The 17,116-nt window shown below is 51.9% G+C and overlaps 1 protein-coding gene across 1 annotated transcript; it reads left to right on the plus strand.

Annotated features, from left to right (window-relative positions):
- On the plus strand, positions 1-16,680 carry LOC137309951 (E3 ubiquitin-protein ligase TRIM39-like). The gene is made up of 6 exons (XM_067977948.1): positions 1-394; positions 3,532-3,624; positions 4,701-4,901; positions 6,196-6,218; positions 13,109-13,242; positions 14,298-16,680. The coding sequence occupies exons 1-6, from the start codon at positions 236-238 to the stop codon at positions 14,819-14,821; spliced, it is 1,134 nt and encodes a 377-aa protein (XP_067834049.1). The 5' UTR covers positions 1-235; the 3' UTR covers positions 14,822-16,680.
- Positions 16,681-17,116: the final 436 nt, after the last annotated feature.

Consider the following 17,116-nt stretch of genomic DNA (forward strand, 5'->3'; position numbering starts at 1 on the left):
GTTTATCAGAATTTCACTTCCTGCTCTGGTTTGTCGCTCTCTCTTGTGTTGTGTGAAAGCTGCTTCAGGATCTGCAGGGATACAAGCTGACACTGATTCAGTCTGTGGTGTGTGTGTCGAGAATCCATCCCCAGCTGTCAAGGCGTGTCTGAAATGTGAAACATCTCTTTGCTCCCTTCATTTAAAACCACATTTACTGAAAGAGGCCGACAAAGATCGCACCCTAATCAAACCGATGGCTGATCTTAGCGACAGGCAGTGCGTTGACCACGAGAAGGACTTTGAATTCTACTGTAAAGATGATGCAGACTGTGTGTGTGTTTCTTGTACAATAACAGGGAAACATAAATCCCACACACTGCTGAGCCTGGATCAGGCACAAGCTGCAATTAAGGTGAGTGACACAATTCCTGATAGTTTTTTATTTATTCGTTCATGGGACGTGGGCGTCACTGGCAAGGCCAGCATTTATTGCCCTTGAGAAGGTGGTGGTGAGCTGCCTTCTTGAACCGCTGTGGTGAAGGTTCTCCCACAGTGCTGTTAGGAAGGGAGTTCCAGGATTTTGACCCAGTGATGATGAAGGAACTGCGATATATTTCCAAATCGGGATGGTGTGTGTGACTTGGAGGGGAACGTGCAGGTGGTGTTGTTCCCATGTGCCTGCTGCCCTTGTCCTTCTAGGTGGTAGAGGTCGAGGGTTTGGGCGGTGCTCTCAAAGAAACCTTGGCGAGTTGCTGCAGTGCATCCCGTGGATGCTACACACTGCAGCCACAGTGCGCCGGTGGTGAAGGGTGTGAATGTTTAGGGTGGTGGATGGGGTGCCAATCAAGCGGGCTGCTTTATCCTGGATGGTGTCAAGTTTCTTGAGTGTTGTTGGAGCTGCACTCATCCAGGCAAGTGGAGAGTATTCCATCACACTCCTGACTTGTGCCTTGTAGATGGTGGAAAGGCTTTGGGGAGTCAGGAGGTGAGTCACTCACCACAGAATACCCAGCCTCTGACCTGCTCTTGTAGCCACAGTATTTATATGGCTGGTCCAGTTAAGTTTCTGGTCAATGGTAACCCCCAGGATGTTGATGGTGGGGGATTCGGCGATGGTAATGTCGTTGCATGTCAAGGGGAGGTGGTTAGACTCTCTCTTGTTGGAGATGGTAATTGCCTGGCACTTGTCTGGTGCGAATGTTACAGTGAGGGAGAGTTTTCCTGTTAATGACTAACATTAATTAGAACTGACTGCAGACAGTGCTGATTTAGCCCAGTGTTTTCTTGCTGCCCTGGGTATTAGAATTTTATTACTCCATTTCGGCAACTGGCCACATTGAGAGACTGACTGGCTGTTGTCCCCAACAGTCCCCAGCAGCTGCCTTGTACCGCGGGCTTTCCCTGTGGTACAAGGCAGCATCAGGACTGCTGGGGACGGTCTCAGAGAGGGAGAGGGAGAGGGAGAGGGCGAGGGAGACTAATTAACCCCTCAGAATCCCCCAAACCACTTTCTATCCACACCCAGTGGGGTCACTCCTGGAATGGAATCATTTCCATTTTACATTCCACTTTCAATCCCTTTTATTCCTCCTCTGTCAAAACTGCTCCCTATTCCAGGATCACCCTGGAATGTAAAGATGGTCTCCGGCTTCTATTCTCCACTATCAACAGTCTCCTTAAACCCCTCTCCCCTGCCCCCTCCACCCTCACCTCCAACAAGTGCGAGGACCTCATGGACTTCTGTCACTACGATTGAGACCATCCATTCAGCTGCCTCCACCGCTAACCTCCCTTCCCCGAGCCGACCAAACCAAACTTCCCCTTCGGTTCCCCCCTGCCCGAGTCCTGAACTCACATCTCTCTCTAATGTGTCTCTTATCTCCCCTCATGCCCTCTCCAAGCTCATCCTGCCCATGAGACCCACCTCCTGCACTCTCGATCCTATTCCTACTAAACTGCTGACCATCTGACTTCCCTTCCTGGCCCCCACGTGAGCTGATATTGTAGACGGTTCCCTCTCCTCAGGTACTGTCCCCCTCCCCTTCAAATCTGCTGTCATCACCCCCTCCTCAAAAAACTCACCCTAGACCCCTCTGTCCTTGCAGACTACCACCTCATCTCCAATCTCCCTTTCCTCTCAAGTCCTTGTACGTGTTGTCACCTCCCAAATCTGCGCCAATCTTTCCCGCAACTCCATGTTTGAACCTCTCCAATCAGGATTCCACCTCTGCCACTGTACTTAAACGGGCCGACTAAAAAGTAACAAATGAGATCCTTTGTGACTGTGGCCGTGGTGAACTATCCCTCCTCATCCTTCTCCACCTGTCTGCAGCCTTTGACATGGTTGACCACACCATCGTCCTCCAACGCCTGTCCTTTTGTCCAGCTGAGTGGGACTGCCCTCGCCCGGTTCCATTCCGATCTATCCAGTCGTAGCCAAAGAATCTCCGACAATGGCTTCTCTCCCCACCCCCCCGATACCTCTGGAGTCCCCCATGGATCTATCCTTGGCCTCCTCCTATTTCTCATCTGCATGCTGCCCCACGGCGGCATCATCTGAAAACACATTGTGAGGTTCCACACTGAGACTGATGACACCCAGCTCTACCTCAGCACAACCTCACTCGACCCCTCCACTGCCTCTGATTTCTCACACTGATGGTCCGACATCAAGTCCTGGATGAGTCGAAATTTCCTCCAATTAATTGGGAAGACTGAAGCCATTGTCTGAGACACTCCCTGCCCCCGGCCACAAACTCCGTTCCCTAGCCACCTATTCCATCCCCCTCCCTGCCACTGTCTCAGGCTAAACCAGACGTATCGCAATCTCAGCGTCCTATTTGACCCTGAGCTGAGCTTCCGACCCCATATCCTCTCCATCACTAAGACCACCTACTTCCACCTCCGGAATATCGACTGTGTCCACCCCTGCCTCAGCCCATCAGCTACTGAAACCCTCATCCATGCTTTTGTTATCTCCAGACTTGACTATTCCAATGCATTCCTGGCCGACCTCCCTTCTTAAATATGACCTCATCCAAAACTCTGCTGCCCATATCCCAACTTGTACCAAGTCCCATTCACCCATGTGCTCGCTGACCTGTATTGGCTCCCAGTCCAGCAACGCCTCAATTATAAAATTCAAATCCCTCCATGACCTCACCCCTTCCTATCTCTGTAACCTACTCCAGTCCTACAACCCTCCGAGAACTCTGCGTTCCTCCAATTCTGGCCTCTTGTGCATGCCCAAATTCCTTTGCCCCACCATTGGAGGCCGTGCCTTCAGCAGTCTCGGCCTTAAGCTCTGGATTTCCCTCCCCAAACCTCTCCGTCTCTCCACCTCTCCCTCTCCTCCTCGAAGACTCTCCTTAAAACCTATCCCTTTAACCAAACATTTTGTCACCTGTGCTAAAGTCTCCTTCTTTGGCTCGGTGTCAATTTTTGTCTGATTACCTTCCTGTGAAGCATCTTGGGATGTTTTACTTTGTTAAAAACGCGATATAAGTGCAGGTTGTTCTTAATTTAAACACTTTCCAATTGCTTTTACAGGAAGAATTGGAGAGAGAAATCGAGAAGCTTCGAGTCCAGCAGAATAATTCCAGCCAACAGCGAGACTTGGAGAGATCAGAAGCTGAAATAAAGGTGGGTAAAGTGGGACTGGATTTAGAAAGGGTTTCTCTCCCCACAGAGTCAATGAGCACATCAGAAACAGGCCTTCCAAACCAGGCTGGTTGTGTTGGGGCCGAGTCACTGATTACACTGAGTTCCCCGTGTGTTTGATGTGAGGGGGAGCTGCTTAACTCTCCCTGCACCTCCCAGGGAATATTATTACATCACTTGGGCACTGGATTTCCTGAAACAGACACAGTCAGAGGCTGGGAGTTGGAGACTTGCCCTGAAGCCTGTATCAGATGAACATAGAAAGGAAGAGGAAGAAAAGACCATTCGTCCCAGCAAGCCTGCCCCATGCAGACAGGGTTCAATCACACACACCACTGATCCACCCCGAACCATGGACTCACCTGGGAAAGGCAAACAGAAGAGAGAAAAAACACCTGCAGACAATTCAGGACAAACTCTGGGAAAATCCTCCCCAGCTCCCTTTTAAAGGGTGGGAGTGACTCCATACCCCCCACATGTTCAGGGAGTCTGTTCCAGAGATCGAGGACTCTGGGGTCCAACCTAACTCTGTGCCTATGGATTTTATACACAGGCCCTCTCGTCCTACCATCCCGATCCATCTCAAGTAGCTCACCCAACGAGTGAGTCCAATAATCCCTCGATCATTTCAAAAACCTCAATCATGTCCCTCTCGGCCTGCCTTTCTCTAAATCGCCCTCCCTATTGGAGCCGATCCTCAGAACTAAAATCCATCAGACTACGTGTCATTCTGGCCACCGTCCTCTCCAGAGTCTCAATCTCCTTCACCAGGTGTGGGCATCAAAACTGGACCCATCACTCCAGGTGTGGATGGACCAGGTGGCAGTGCCATAGACAGTCTAAATACAGTGCTCTTTCTATTAAACTCAAGGCTCAAGGCAACACTCGTTAAACTCTGTTTTCTCTCCCAGTAGACCCTCCCCTCACTGCTTGTCTATCTTTAACGGGTGATTGAGTAGTGATCGAAACAAACTGTCCCGTCCCTGGAAAGTGCCATGTGCTCAGGGTAAGAGCTGTGTGGAAGGGCCGTTTGTAATGAGAGTTGGTTTGGGTTTCAGACACGAATCAATGAGCTGAAAGGAAAGCTATCGAAGTGCTTCTCTGAATGGAGGAGACAGCTGGAAGAAGATGAAGAATACGCACTGAAACTGATCGATGAGGAGGGGCTCCGAGCTCTCTCTCAGATTAGAAGCTGTTCTGAATCATTAAACAAGAGCATGGAACAGATTACATTAATAGATGGAGAAACCCAGAGTCTGGTACAGAGGGACCATCTCTCCTTTATTCAGGGACATCTTCAATATAAACAGGGCAATGTCTGGGGAATGGGACGTTTCTGTGAGGCTGGTGAGAGGGCTGAATTGTTTGAAGATTGTTGGTGGGTCCCAGCATTGGCGCTGCCCCCTCGGCCCTGCCCTGGGAGTGTTGGCGCTGCCCCCTCAGCCCTGCCCTGGGAGTGTTGGCGCTGCCCCCTCAGCCCTGCCCTGGGAGTGTTGGCGCTGCCCCCTCAGCCCTGCCCTGGGAGTGTTGGCGCTGCCCCCTCAGCCCTGCCCTGGGAGTGTTGGCGCTGCCCCCTCGGCCCTGCCCTGGGAGTGTTGGCGCTGCCCCCTCGGCCCTGCCCTGGGAGTGTTGGCGCTGCCCCCTCGGCCCTGCCCTGGGAGTGTTGGCGCTGCCCCCTCGGCCCTGCCCTGGGAGTGTTGGCGCTGCCCCCTCGGCCCTGCCCTGGGAGTGTTGGCGCTGCCCCCTCGGCCCTGCCCTGGGAGTGTTGGCGCTGCCCCCTCGGCCCTGCCCTGGGAGTGTTGGCGCTGCCCCCTCGGCCCTGCCCTGGGAGTGTTGGCGCTGCCCCCTCGGCCCTGCCCTGGGAGTGTTGGCGCTGCCCCCTCGGCCCTGCCCTGGGAGTGTTGGCGCTGCCCCCTCGGCCCTGCCCTGGGAGTGTTGGCGCTGCCCCCTCGGCCCTGCCCTGGGAGTGTTGGCGCTGCCCCCTCGGCCCTGCCCTGGGAGTGTTGGCGCTGCCCCCTCGGCCCTGCCCTGGGAGTGTTGGCGCTGCCCCCTCGGCCCTGCCCTGGGAGTGTTGGCGCTGCCCCCTCGGCCCTGCCCTGGGAGTGTTGGCGCTGCCCCCTCGGCCCTGCCCTGGGAGTGTTGGCGCTGCCCCCTCGGCCCTGCCCTGGGAGTGTTGGCGCTGCCCCCTCGGCCCTGCCCTGGGAGTGTTGGCGCTGCCCCCTCGGCCCTGCCCTGGGAGTGTTGGCGCTGCCCCCTCGGCCCTGCCCTGGGAGTGTTGGCGCTGCCCCCTCGGCCCTGCCCTGGGAGTGTTGGCGCTGCCCCCTCGGCCCTGCCCTGGGAGTGTTGGCGCTGCCCCCTCAGCCCTGCCCTGGGAGTGTTGGCGCTGCCCCAGGATGGAGTGCAGTGAAATGTGGGATTATTGCCCATTCCTGTGACTGGCCCCACCTACTGTTATACACTGAACTCTTTACTCTCAATCCCAAATTCACTCTTTGGTTCCATTGGGTGTTGATTTGTTCGTTGACTGATTTGATCTCCTCTCTTTATTCACAGAACTCGAAGCAGCTCCTTTCCAGGTAAGTTCCTCTCAGTCATACAGTACCTGCTGCTGATAGGGAACCTTCCCCTGTATCTGGGAGAAGAGTGAAAGTAGAATCACCGCTTGGAAACCTTCCCAGATAAGGTGCTTTCAAATGGTGGGAATATTGAGTGATGTTTAACTGTGGTTTGAGGGGTTATTGGCTCAGGCAGCCTGTGGGAAATGGGAGATTCCACATGTACACTGACGACCCCCAGCTCTACCTCACCACCACCTCTCTCGACCCCTCCACAGCATCTGATTTGTTACGCTGCTTGTCCAACATCCAGTATTGGATGAGCCGAAATTTCCTCCAATTAAATATTGGGAAGTTCGAAGCCATTGTCTTCGGTCCCCACCACAAACTCCGTTCCCTAGTCACCGACTCCATCCCCCTCCCTGGCCACTGTCTGAGTCTGAACCAGACTGTTCCCAACCTCGGTGTTCTATTTGACCCTGAGCTGAGCCTCTGACCACATTTCCTCTCCATCACCAAGACCTCCTACTTCCACCCCATAATATCACCTGTCTCAGCATCTGCTGCTGAAACCCTCATCCATGCTATTGTTACCTCTCGACTCGACTTTTCCAATTCTCTCCTGGCCAGCCTCCCATCTTCCACCCGCCATGACCTTCAGCTGATCCAAAACTCTGCTGCCCGTATCCTAACTCGCACCAAGTCCCGTTCACCCATCACCCTCTGCTCACTGACCCACATTGACTCCCGGTCCAGCAACGCCTCGAATTTAAAATTCTCATCCTTGTTTTAAATCCCTCCATGGCCTCGCCCCTCCCTGTCTCTGTAACCTCCTCCAGCCCGACAACCCCTGAGAATCATACAATCATAGAATGATAGAAATTTACGGCACAGAAGGAGGCCATTCGGCCCATTGTGTCCGTGCTTGCCAAAATAGAGCAATTTAGCCTAATCCCACTTTCCATCTCTTGGTCCGTAGCCCTGTAGGTTACGGCACTTCAAGTGCATGTCCAAGTACTTTTTAAATGCAATGAGGCTTTCTGCCTCTCCCACCCCCATTCGGGCAGTGAGTTCCAGACCCCCACCACACCCTGGGTGAAAAAACTTCTCCTCAACTCCCCTCTAATCCTTCTACCAATTGCTTAAATTCTATGCCCCCTGGTTATTGACCTCTCTGCGAAGGGAAATCGGTCCTTCCTATCTACTCTATCCAGGCCCCTCATAATTTTATACACCTCAATTAAATCTCTCCTCAGCCTCCTCTGTTCCAAAGAAAACAACCCCAGCCTGTCCAATCTTTCCTCATACCTAAAATTCTCCAGACCTGGCAACATCCTCGTAAATCTCCTCTGTTCTCTGTCCAGTGCAATCACATCTTTCCTGTTATGTGGTGAACAGAACTGTACATTGTACTATAGCTGTGGCCTCACTCGTGTTTGATACACTTCGAGCATAACCTCCCTGCTCTTATATTCTGTGCCTCAGTTAATAAAGGAAAGTTTCCCCTTTGCCTTCTTAACCACCTTATCGACCTGTCCTGCTACCTTCAGGGATCTGTGGACATGCACTCCAAGGTCCCTCTGTTCCTCTACACTTCTCAGTATCCTACCATTTATTGTCTATTCCCTTGCCTTGTTTGCCCTCCCCAAATGCATTGCCTCACACTTCTCCGGATTGAATTCCATTTACCACTTTTCTGCCCACCTGACCAGTCCACTGACCAGAGAACTCTGCGTTCCTCCAATTCTGGCCTTTTGTTCATCCCCGATTTCCTTCGCCCGACCATTGGTGGCCGTGCCTTCAGATGCCTCGGCCCTAAGGTCTGGAATTCCCTCCCTAAATCTCTCCGCCTCTCTACCTCTCTCTCCTTGCTAAAGATGCTCCTTCAAACCTACCTCTTTGACCAAGCTTTTCGTCACCTGTCCTAATATCTCCTTATGTGGCTCAGTGTGAAGCATCTTGGGACGTTTCACTACTTTAAAGGTGCTACATAAATGCAAGTTGTTGTTGTTATTGAGTGACCTGGGCTGTTCCATCGGTGTGTCGAGCTTCTCAGGAACCTGTTAGACAGGAAGTGAGAGAGAGAGAAACCTGCAGTGACCTGTATCTAACCGAGGCTTCTGAAAGGCTCCATGTGTGTCAGTGACAGCTTTATTCCATTGGGTCAGTGAGTGCTGTGTGATTGGCTTGTTCCATCAACCAGCCCATGGAGAAATGAGGAGAGGGGCAGGTCCCAGTGTCAGAGTGACAGTAAAATGTGTTGTGATTGGCTCATTCTATCCACTAACAGAGAAATGAGTCAGTGCTGAGATTTCCCAGTAATGTCACTGTGATTGGACCCTCGGGCCACGATTTTATCTCCGAGGTCCGGGTGGGTTGGGGGCGTGGGGCAAACAAAATCGGGGATTTCCAGAGCGGGAAGGAATCCCTGCTCCAACCCGCTGAAAAACACGTCCGACCCAGAGCCACCTGGGTGCGCGGGGTTCAGGAAACTGGGACGGGACGATATTTAAACCCACAATTAACGGAGTTAAAGTCCTTGGAATTGTGATTTACATTTTATTGATGCAGGGAAACGATATCAACGCTGCCTCAACGTGTTTCCTGTGCTGTGTGAAGCACGCCATCGAAACGGAGGTGAGTTGCAGCCGGCAGCCATTTGGCCATTGAAATCCCTGTTTGACAGATGGGGATAAAAGGTGAGTTATTGCAGCAGGGCACTCAGTTCTCTCAGACAAACTATTGGCTGGGAGTTCTTTGTGTTTAGTCTGAGAATTCTTGGTTCACACTCAGAATTGTTCTGTTTACACATATTTACCTACATTTTGGACCCCCTCAAACTGGTAACATCAGGATGGGGGACACGATGGCTGCATTCACCAGTATATCCGAGGAGGAGGCACATCACCATCCTCGCCAGGCACGGCCTGCAGATCCACCACTTGCAGCTCCACAAGACAGAGGTACGTCACAGGGACCCGCACAAGAGCAGAGAGGGGAACAACAGAGGGCCTGACATCGCAGGAGGCACTACCCTCGTGAGAGGGTCTACAGACCGAGGCTGAGCTTCCTGGACCTCTCTGAGGAGCAGTGCATACGGAGGCTGAGAGTGAGTCACCAGGTGGTCGCAGACATCTGCAGCCTCCTTCATGCAGAGCTGCTCCCGGCTGGGCCTGGTGGCATCGCATTGCCCGTCGCAGTTAAAGTCACCACTGCCCTTAACTCCTTCACCTCCGGATCCTTCCAGGGTGCCACCGGTGACATCATCGGGGTCTCTCATTCGTCTGCCCACAAGTGCATAAGACAGGTCATCGATGGTTTGTTTTGCAGGGTGTCTCACTACGTCAACTTCCCCATGGACGATCTCAGCCAGACGGAGAGGGCAGTGGGTTTCCACTCACTGTGCTGGCTTCCCACGGGTACAGGGTGCAATTGATTGCACACACGTAGAAATCCGAGCACCTCCACACGAGCCAGGACTGTTCACCAACAGAAAGGGATATCACTCCCTCAACACGCAGCTCGTTTGTGATCACCGGAAAAGATTTCTTCACGTGTGCACCAGATTCCCTGGCAGCTGCCACGATTCCTTCATTCTGTGGGAATCCAACATCCCGGCCCTCTTCCACGCACCAAACAGACTTAAGGGCTGGCTCCTCGGAGACAAGGGAAACCTCCTGCAGACGTGGCTCATGATACCTGTGAGAAACCCCATCAGCGAGGCACAGAGTCAGTACAACGACAGTCACATCACCACCAGGTCTGTCATTGAACATGCGATGTGATGGGCTTCAGGTGCCTGGGTCGATCTGGGGGAGAGCTTCAATACGCACCAGCGAGAGTGGGTAGAATTATAGTCGTCTGTTGTGTCCTGCACAACATCGTGCAACAGAGAGGATTACCAGTGGATGAGGCCCCAGCCATCAACATTGAGGAGGAGGAGCAGGAGGACGAGGATGAGGACGAGGAGGGTGGCTGCTCGTGAGGCCAAGGAGTCACTGATATTTGACCGATTCTCCGAAGGACATTTGCAAAGTGAGGATCGTGCAGTCCTCAGACCACCTGGAACGAGCACCACCAACACCAGCACCCCCGGCCCACACAAAACAGTCCAACAACCACACATACACCCACTGTAAACGCACCCACTGGGTGGCATCAAGTCTCACCGTTCATGATGAAGCACATGAAAGGGCCCGATCACAAAAGGGACTCAAGAATGGGCAAGATGTGGCAGTAGTGGTGAGAATGATAATATTTAATGCGACTTTAACAAAAAACAAATATAAATGATAAACATGACAGTCTGTCAGACACTCTTGTGCAAACCCCCGGTGATCACAAAACCTTCACCTTCCTCTTCCTCCCACTTCTACCTGGTGCATCCCCTGTGGCTGTAACAGAGGTAGTGGCAAATTGCTCAGATTCATACCCTGACTGTTAAGATGCTCTCGGCCGACGCTCTCTGGGTTTTGGAGCCCATGAGGGCCCCTCCAAAGACTGCTTCACCTGCACCTGTGCAGGGGCAGACTCGGCAACCTGGAGAGGAGGCAGCATTGTGGGTACTGGTTGAGAGGGGGGCAAAGGGTGAGACATGGGAACGCTTTGAGTGGTGTCCCCACTTCCATGTCCCCTTTTGCCAACATCCCTCTCCTGGGTCAGGGCCACATCACTCCTACCACCCTGCTGACAACAGTTTGGAGGACATGTGTGATGCCTGGTAAGGCCACTTCTAAAGTTTCTGTCTGCCTGTTTAAGGTGGCAGACATGTTGGCATCCAGAGTCCGAAAGCCCATTGTCAGGGCCTGAATGGACTCATTTGTGAGCCGTGCTTGAAGCTCAAAGGAGGCTCGCCTTCTCTCCATCGCAGACGTTCCTGCACTTACCTGTGACACTATCTCAGATATTCCCGCACGTACCTGTGACACTGTCTCAGATATTCCCTCACTGTCCCTGTGACACTATCTCAGATATTCCCGCACTTACCTGTGACACTATCTCAGATATTCCCGCACTTACCTGTGACAGTATCTCAGAGATTCCCTCCTGTATCTGTGCCACCATTCCACTAATGCAGGAGTTGGACTCCTCCATCCTCTCCGCTATTGTGGAGAGTGTGCGTGGCACCTGTTCCAGTACCTTGTAAATGTGCTGCTGTCCCTCGATCATTCTCTTTTTAAAGGATGGTCCCCGGGGTTCAGCATCTGCGTCCAGCTGAGCAGAGCCTGGAGAGGAGTGCTCCCACCGACACGGACTCTCCACAGCTGCCTCTGCCACCAGTGCCTGCTCGTGCTCACTTGTGTGTGGTGATTCACCAGGTGCCAACCCAACGAACTCACTACTGGGACCCATCGAGGTGTGAGTATCTGCGCTGGTGGATGGCTCATTAAGATGTGACGGTGCACCCTCAGAGGCCGGGAGCTCCTCTGAGGAATCACCCTCTGCCGTTACTGCAGTCGCTGAAGGGCCTGTGAGAGAACAGAAGGCAATATTAAGCATCATCACAGATGTGTCATGTTGCGATGAGCATACTGAGGTGTTCAACATGCCAATCATTGTTAACATCAATTCATGTTGTGTGTGATGAATGTTAAAGTTGTGTCACCAGATGTTTGTGGGGTGCCAGTCTCGCCGTCCCCGATGGACAGGCACTCGAGGGTGCGTCTGATCTGCGGGGCCTCCTCCTCCACCTCTGTGAGGACCACTATTAGTTGTGGCCCCCCCTCCAGTCCTCACCCTCTCCCGTGTATTTTGAGCTCTTCTCCCACGAGGGGAGAAAGTACAGACGTGTGAGTGAGTGAGGGTGAAGTGGTCAGCCAATGAATGCATTGCTTTGGGTGAGGCTGACCGTGAAAGAGGTGCATCAGAGGGTGAGTATCAGACAGAGACATCACATTGGATGAGGATTGGGGTGAGTGGTCGTGGTGGGGGGACTAATGGGGAGGTGAGGAAGTGAAGGTAAGTTGAGGATGAGCCTTAAGTGGGTGTGAGGAGTGATGTGATGGCAGTGCAGAGTGAGAGGGGGTGAGGGTGGGGGAGTGATGTGCACCACGGATTGCAGGAGAATCAGGAAGTGGACTCACTTTTGCTGACCTGGTTAGGTCATTGAAACGCTTCCTGAACTGAACCCAAGTGCGGGAGATGTTGCTCCTGCTGGTCACCTCCTCAGCCACCTCGAGCCAGGCCTTCTTGGTGGCAGAGGCAGGCCACTTCCTCCTGTCCGCCGGGTAAAATATTTCCCTCCGTCTCCTCTCCCCGGCCAGCAGCACCTCAAGTGAGGAGTCACTAAATTGTGGAGCTGCCTTGTCCCTCTGCTGCTCCATTCTGCCTGGTTGTTCCTTTGTGCAGCAAAAGTCATTGCATCAATGGCCCTTTAAATACGGACACTCCAACTGACAGCAGGTCATGTGGGTGCGCAGTCCGCCCGCTGCGCAGCTTTCAGACGGCAAACCCACAACCAACGTTAAGGGCCATCAATTAAGTCGCGATCGTGTGGGGAAGGTCGGGATTAATTTTTCGGGTTTTCTGTGCCCTTTGACCTCCCGCGGCCATCCCACAGGCAGATTAAAATCATGGCCTCTGTGAGGGAATCCCACCGATCCCAGGTCCCTGGAAATGGAAAGATGAGGGCTCCAGTACAGAGAAACTGAACTGAACACAGACGGCTTTGAAAATCACAAACTGAGCTGAAGTGGCAGCAAACCAGGATCCCACTGCATCTGTGGAGATCAGTGTGAATGCAGGGAGACTGCAAATCCCGGGATTCTGCCATTTTCAGGACGGGTTGCTGCGGGGTCTCAGTACGAGCATTAGAAGGGGTGCAGGTTGTTGCACTGATCACTCGTTCCCCTTTGGGTTTCTGATCTGAAATGTCCCCACTGATAAAAACATTCTCTCCTCTTTCATTCCAGAGTGACTGAGACTCAGAGAGTCACAGACCCAGATGTTCCAGCGCTCACCCTGAACCTGTCCAATATATCTCAACTTATCCAGAAGAGGCTGAATGGATCGGGAAAGTATCACTCAGACATATTGGGAATCATTGGTGAGAACGTGCAGCTTTTCTCCAATATAAGGGACTGAGAGCAGGTCGGGTTAGTTGTGTTCAGACAGCTGGGAATATCCAAAATAATTCAGGAACTTACAAAGACACAGACACACACGCCCCGTCACAGAGACTCACACAGACACACACGCCCCGTCACAGAGACTCACACAGACACACACGCCCCGTCACAGAGACTCACACAGACACACACGCCCCGTCACAGTCTCAGATTCAGGGCTGGAGGGGGGTCCTGGGGAACTCACAGTGAACAGGGACTAACCGAAGGGACATAAGATTCATCCGAATTCTCAGGTGAATCCGCGGTACTGTTTGTAAACTGATGGAGGCTTTAATCAAGCTGTGGGCAGGATGGAACAGTAACAGGAGGGAGAGAGCCCAGGGCACACTCCTGTATTCAGGATGGAACAGTAACAGGAGGGAGAGAGCCCAGGGCACACTGCTGTATTCAGGATGGAACAGTAACAGGAGGGAGAGAGCCCAGGGCACACTCCTGTATTCAGGATGGAACAGTAACAGGAGGGAGAGAGCCCAGGGCACACTCCTGTATTCAGGATGGGACAGTAACAGGAGGGAGAGAGCCCAGGGCACACTCCTGTGTTCAGGATAGGACAGTAACAGGAGGGAGAGAGCCCAGGGCACACTCCTGTGAGCTGTGTGTTCCCAGTACAGCCGGTGCTGAGATTGTGGGGCTGGAACTGTGAGTCTGTGGGATGTGTTGTGTGCCGGTGAATCCCCTCCATTGTGTCTGGGAGAATGTGAGCACAGTGCCAGGGGCTTGTGTGATTAAACTGACTGCTACTGTGTGTCTCCACTGCAGTGTTTGCACTGAGTGTGCAGCACTGGGACCCACACACTGCTATTTAACAGGGATTCTGATTGAAGGCCATTGATTTAACATGGGATGAATCCAGTCTAAGAGGTAATATGGGGCTGACACTGTCTGGGAAATACTGACACTCCCACCCTGCAGCTGTCAATCATTGATCTGAGTGGAATAACCCTGTCTGACCAATCTCTTCTCTCCTCTCTAGGGCAAAGGTCACCGATGAGCCTGGATCCAAAGACAGTAAACTGGAACTTGGTTCTGTCTGATGATCTGAGATCAGTAACACGGACTGAATGGAAACAGCCCTACCCACCTCACCCAGAGAGGTTTAAACACCGTCCTCAAGTCCTTTGCTCCCAAAGTTTCTCCTCAGGATCCCATTTCTGGGATGTGGAGACTGATGGGGAATACTGGGGAATAGGGATAGTGTGTGGGAGTGTAGAGAGGGAGGGGAACAAGTCTGAGCTTGGGGACAACAGTAAATCCTGGTGTTTGGAGTTTTATTTTGGTGATTATTTCGATGCCTGGCACAATTCCAAGTTCACTGACCTCCCACTAATCCCGTCTAACAGCAGGATCCGAGTTCAGTTGGACTACGAGGCCGGGACTCTGTCATTTCACCGGGTCACTGACTCGCTGAGACATTTACACACATTTCAAACCACATTCACTGAACCCGTGTTTCCAGCATTTTATTGTGGGAATAATTCCCTAAAACTGTTAAATTAATCTGAGACTCGGATGACATCACTCCCGGGTCTGCCCCTCTGATGATGTCAGGAGCTCAGAGCTTTGCTGTTTTTAAGGATCCGTGGGGTCTTTGTGCTTTTCTTTGTAAGGGTCGGTCACTATCGCTAAAAATAGTAACTTTAGGTGAGTTTGCTTGTAATTCGTGGTGTTACAATTGATTGTCTACTTCAGTTGTTGAATTTTACTACTTTAGTTCCATAATTGTCATGAATGGTAGTAATGGCAGGTGAAAATGCATTAATCTCACTCATGAATCATGGTCGTGGCAGGCACAATTGCATTAATCACAGTAGTGAATGCTAGTAGTGGCAGGTGTGACTGTATTAACCTCGATGTGGAGATGCACGGTGATGGACTGGGGTGGACAAATGTAAGGAATCTTACAACACCAGGTTATAGTCCAACAGTTTTATTTGAAAATCACAAGCTTTCGGAGATTATCTCCTTCGTCAGGTGAGTGAGTGAATGAGAGGTCCTCAAATCGCATATCTTATATTCGGCTGGGACACCATCACACCAATCAAAGGTGTCGTTGGTGTTCAGACAGGTTAGCCACGGAAAACAGTAGGTCCCAGTATACTGAATACACAATGGGTCAAATTACACAGACAAAGAGAGAAAGAGACCTGAAAGGCAGAGAGAGAGAGAGAGAATGTCCAGTTGTATTAAAAACAGATAACTTTTTTTCCTGCTGGTGGGGTTACGTGTAGCGTGACATGAACCCAAGATCCCGGTTGAGGCCGTCCTCATGGGTGCGGAACTTGGCTATCAGTTTCTGCTCGACGATTTTGCGTTGTCGTGTGTCTCGAAGGCCGCCTTGGAGAATGCTTACCCAAAGATCGGTGGCTGAATGTCCTTGACTGCTGAAGTGTTCTCCGACTGGGAGGGAACCCTCCTGTCTGGCGATTGTTGCGCGGTGTCCATTCATCCGTTGTCGCAGTGTCTGCATGGTCTCGCCAATGTACAATGCTCCGGGGCATCCTTTCCTGCAACGTATGAGATAGACAACGTTGGCCGAGTCACAGGAGTATGAACCACGTATCTGGTGGGTGGTGTCCTCTCGTGTGATGGTGGTATCTGTGTCGATGATCTGGCATGTCTTGCAGAGGTTGCCGTGGCAGGGTTGTGTGGTGTCGTGGACGCTGTTCTCCTGAAAGCTGGGTAATTTGCTGCGAACGATGGTCTGTTTGAGGTTGGGTGGCTGTTTGAAGGCGAGCAGTGGAGGCATGGGGATGGCCTTAGCGAGGTGTTCGTCGTCATCGATGACATGTTGAAGGCTGCGGAGAACATGGCGTAGTTTCTCCGCTCCGGGGAAGTACTGGACGACGAAGGGTACTCTGTTGGTTGCGTCCCGTGTTTGTCTTCTGAGGAGGTCCATGCGATTCTTCGCTGTGGCCCGTCGGAACTGCCGATCGACAAGTCGAGCGTCATATCCCGTTCTTACAAGGGCGTCTTTCAGCGTCTGTAGGTGTCCATCGCGTTCCTCCTCGTCTGAGCAGATCCTGTGTATTCGCAGGGCCTGTCCATAGGGGATGGCCTCTTTGACGAGGTTCGGGTCCTATGGACACACGGCGAATAATCACTGACGAGACTACACGATAACATCAACAAGTTCTATCCCACCATCGAACTCACCATGGACTACTCCTCAGAATCGGTTTCTTTCTTGGACACACAAATCTCCATCAAAGACGGGCACCTCAGCACCTCACTCTACCGCAAGCCCACGGACAACCTCACGATGCTCCACTTTTCCAGCTTCCACCCTAACCACTCACCTGACGAAGGAGATAATCTCTGAAAGCTTGTGATTTTCAAATAAAATGTTTGGACTATAACCTGGTGTTGCAAGATTCCTTACATTTGTATTAATCTCAGTAGTGAATGATAGTAGTGACAGGTGTGACTGTATTAATCTCAGTAGTGACAGGTGTGAGTGTATTAATCTCAGTAGTGAATGATAGTAGTGACAGGTGTGAATGTATTAATCTCAGTGGTGAATGATAGTAGTGGCAGGTGTGACTGCATTAATCTCAGTAGTGACAGGTGTGAGTGTATTAATCTCAGTAGTGAATGATAGTAGTGGCAGGTGTGACTGTATTAATCTCAGTGGTGAATGATAGTAGTGACAGGTGTGACTGTATTAATCTCAGTAGTGAATGATAGTAGTGACAGGTCACGGTCCCTTTTAAGAGCTGCTCTGAAAATCTGAGGCTGGGGTTGAAATTGTTCTTTGGCCGTAGCTCAAAACAGCGATGGTGAATCGACAGCCCG

This window comes from Heptranchias perlo, unplaced genomic scaffold (genome assembly GCF_035084215.1).
Source record: "Heptranchias perlo isolate sHepPer1 unplaced genomic scaffold, sHepPer1.hap1 HAP1_SCAFFOLD_194, whole genome shotgun sequence".
NCBI lineage: Eukaryota > Metazoa > Chordata > Chondrichthyes > Hexanchiformes > Hexanchidae > Heptranchias > Heptranchias perlo.

What these genes read in the sequence shown, in the direction of transcription:
- LOC137309951 (XM_067977948.1), top strand. Translation starts at nt 236, where the DNA reads ATGGCTGATCTTAGCGACAGGCAGTGCGTTGACCACGAGAAGGACTTT. An exon ending in AGGCACAAGCTGCAATTAAG is followed by an intron (nt 395 to 3,531) that starts GTGAGTGACACA and finishes TTGCTTTTACAG; the next exon opens with GAAGAATTGGAGAGAGAAAT. An exon ending in TCGAAGCAGCTCCTTTCCAG is followed by an intron (nt 6,219 to 13,108) that starts GTAAGTTCCTCT and finishes CTTTCATTCCAG; the next exon opens with AGTGACTGAGACTCAGAGAG.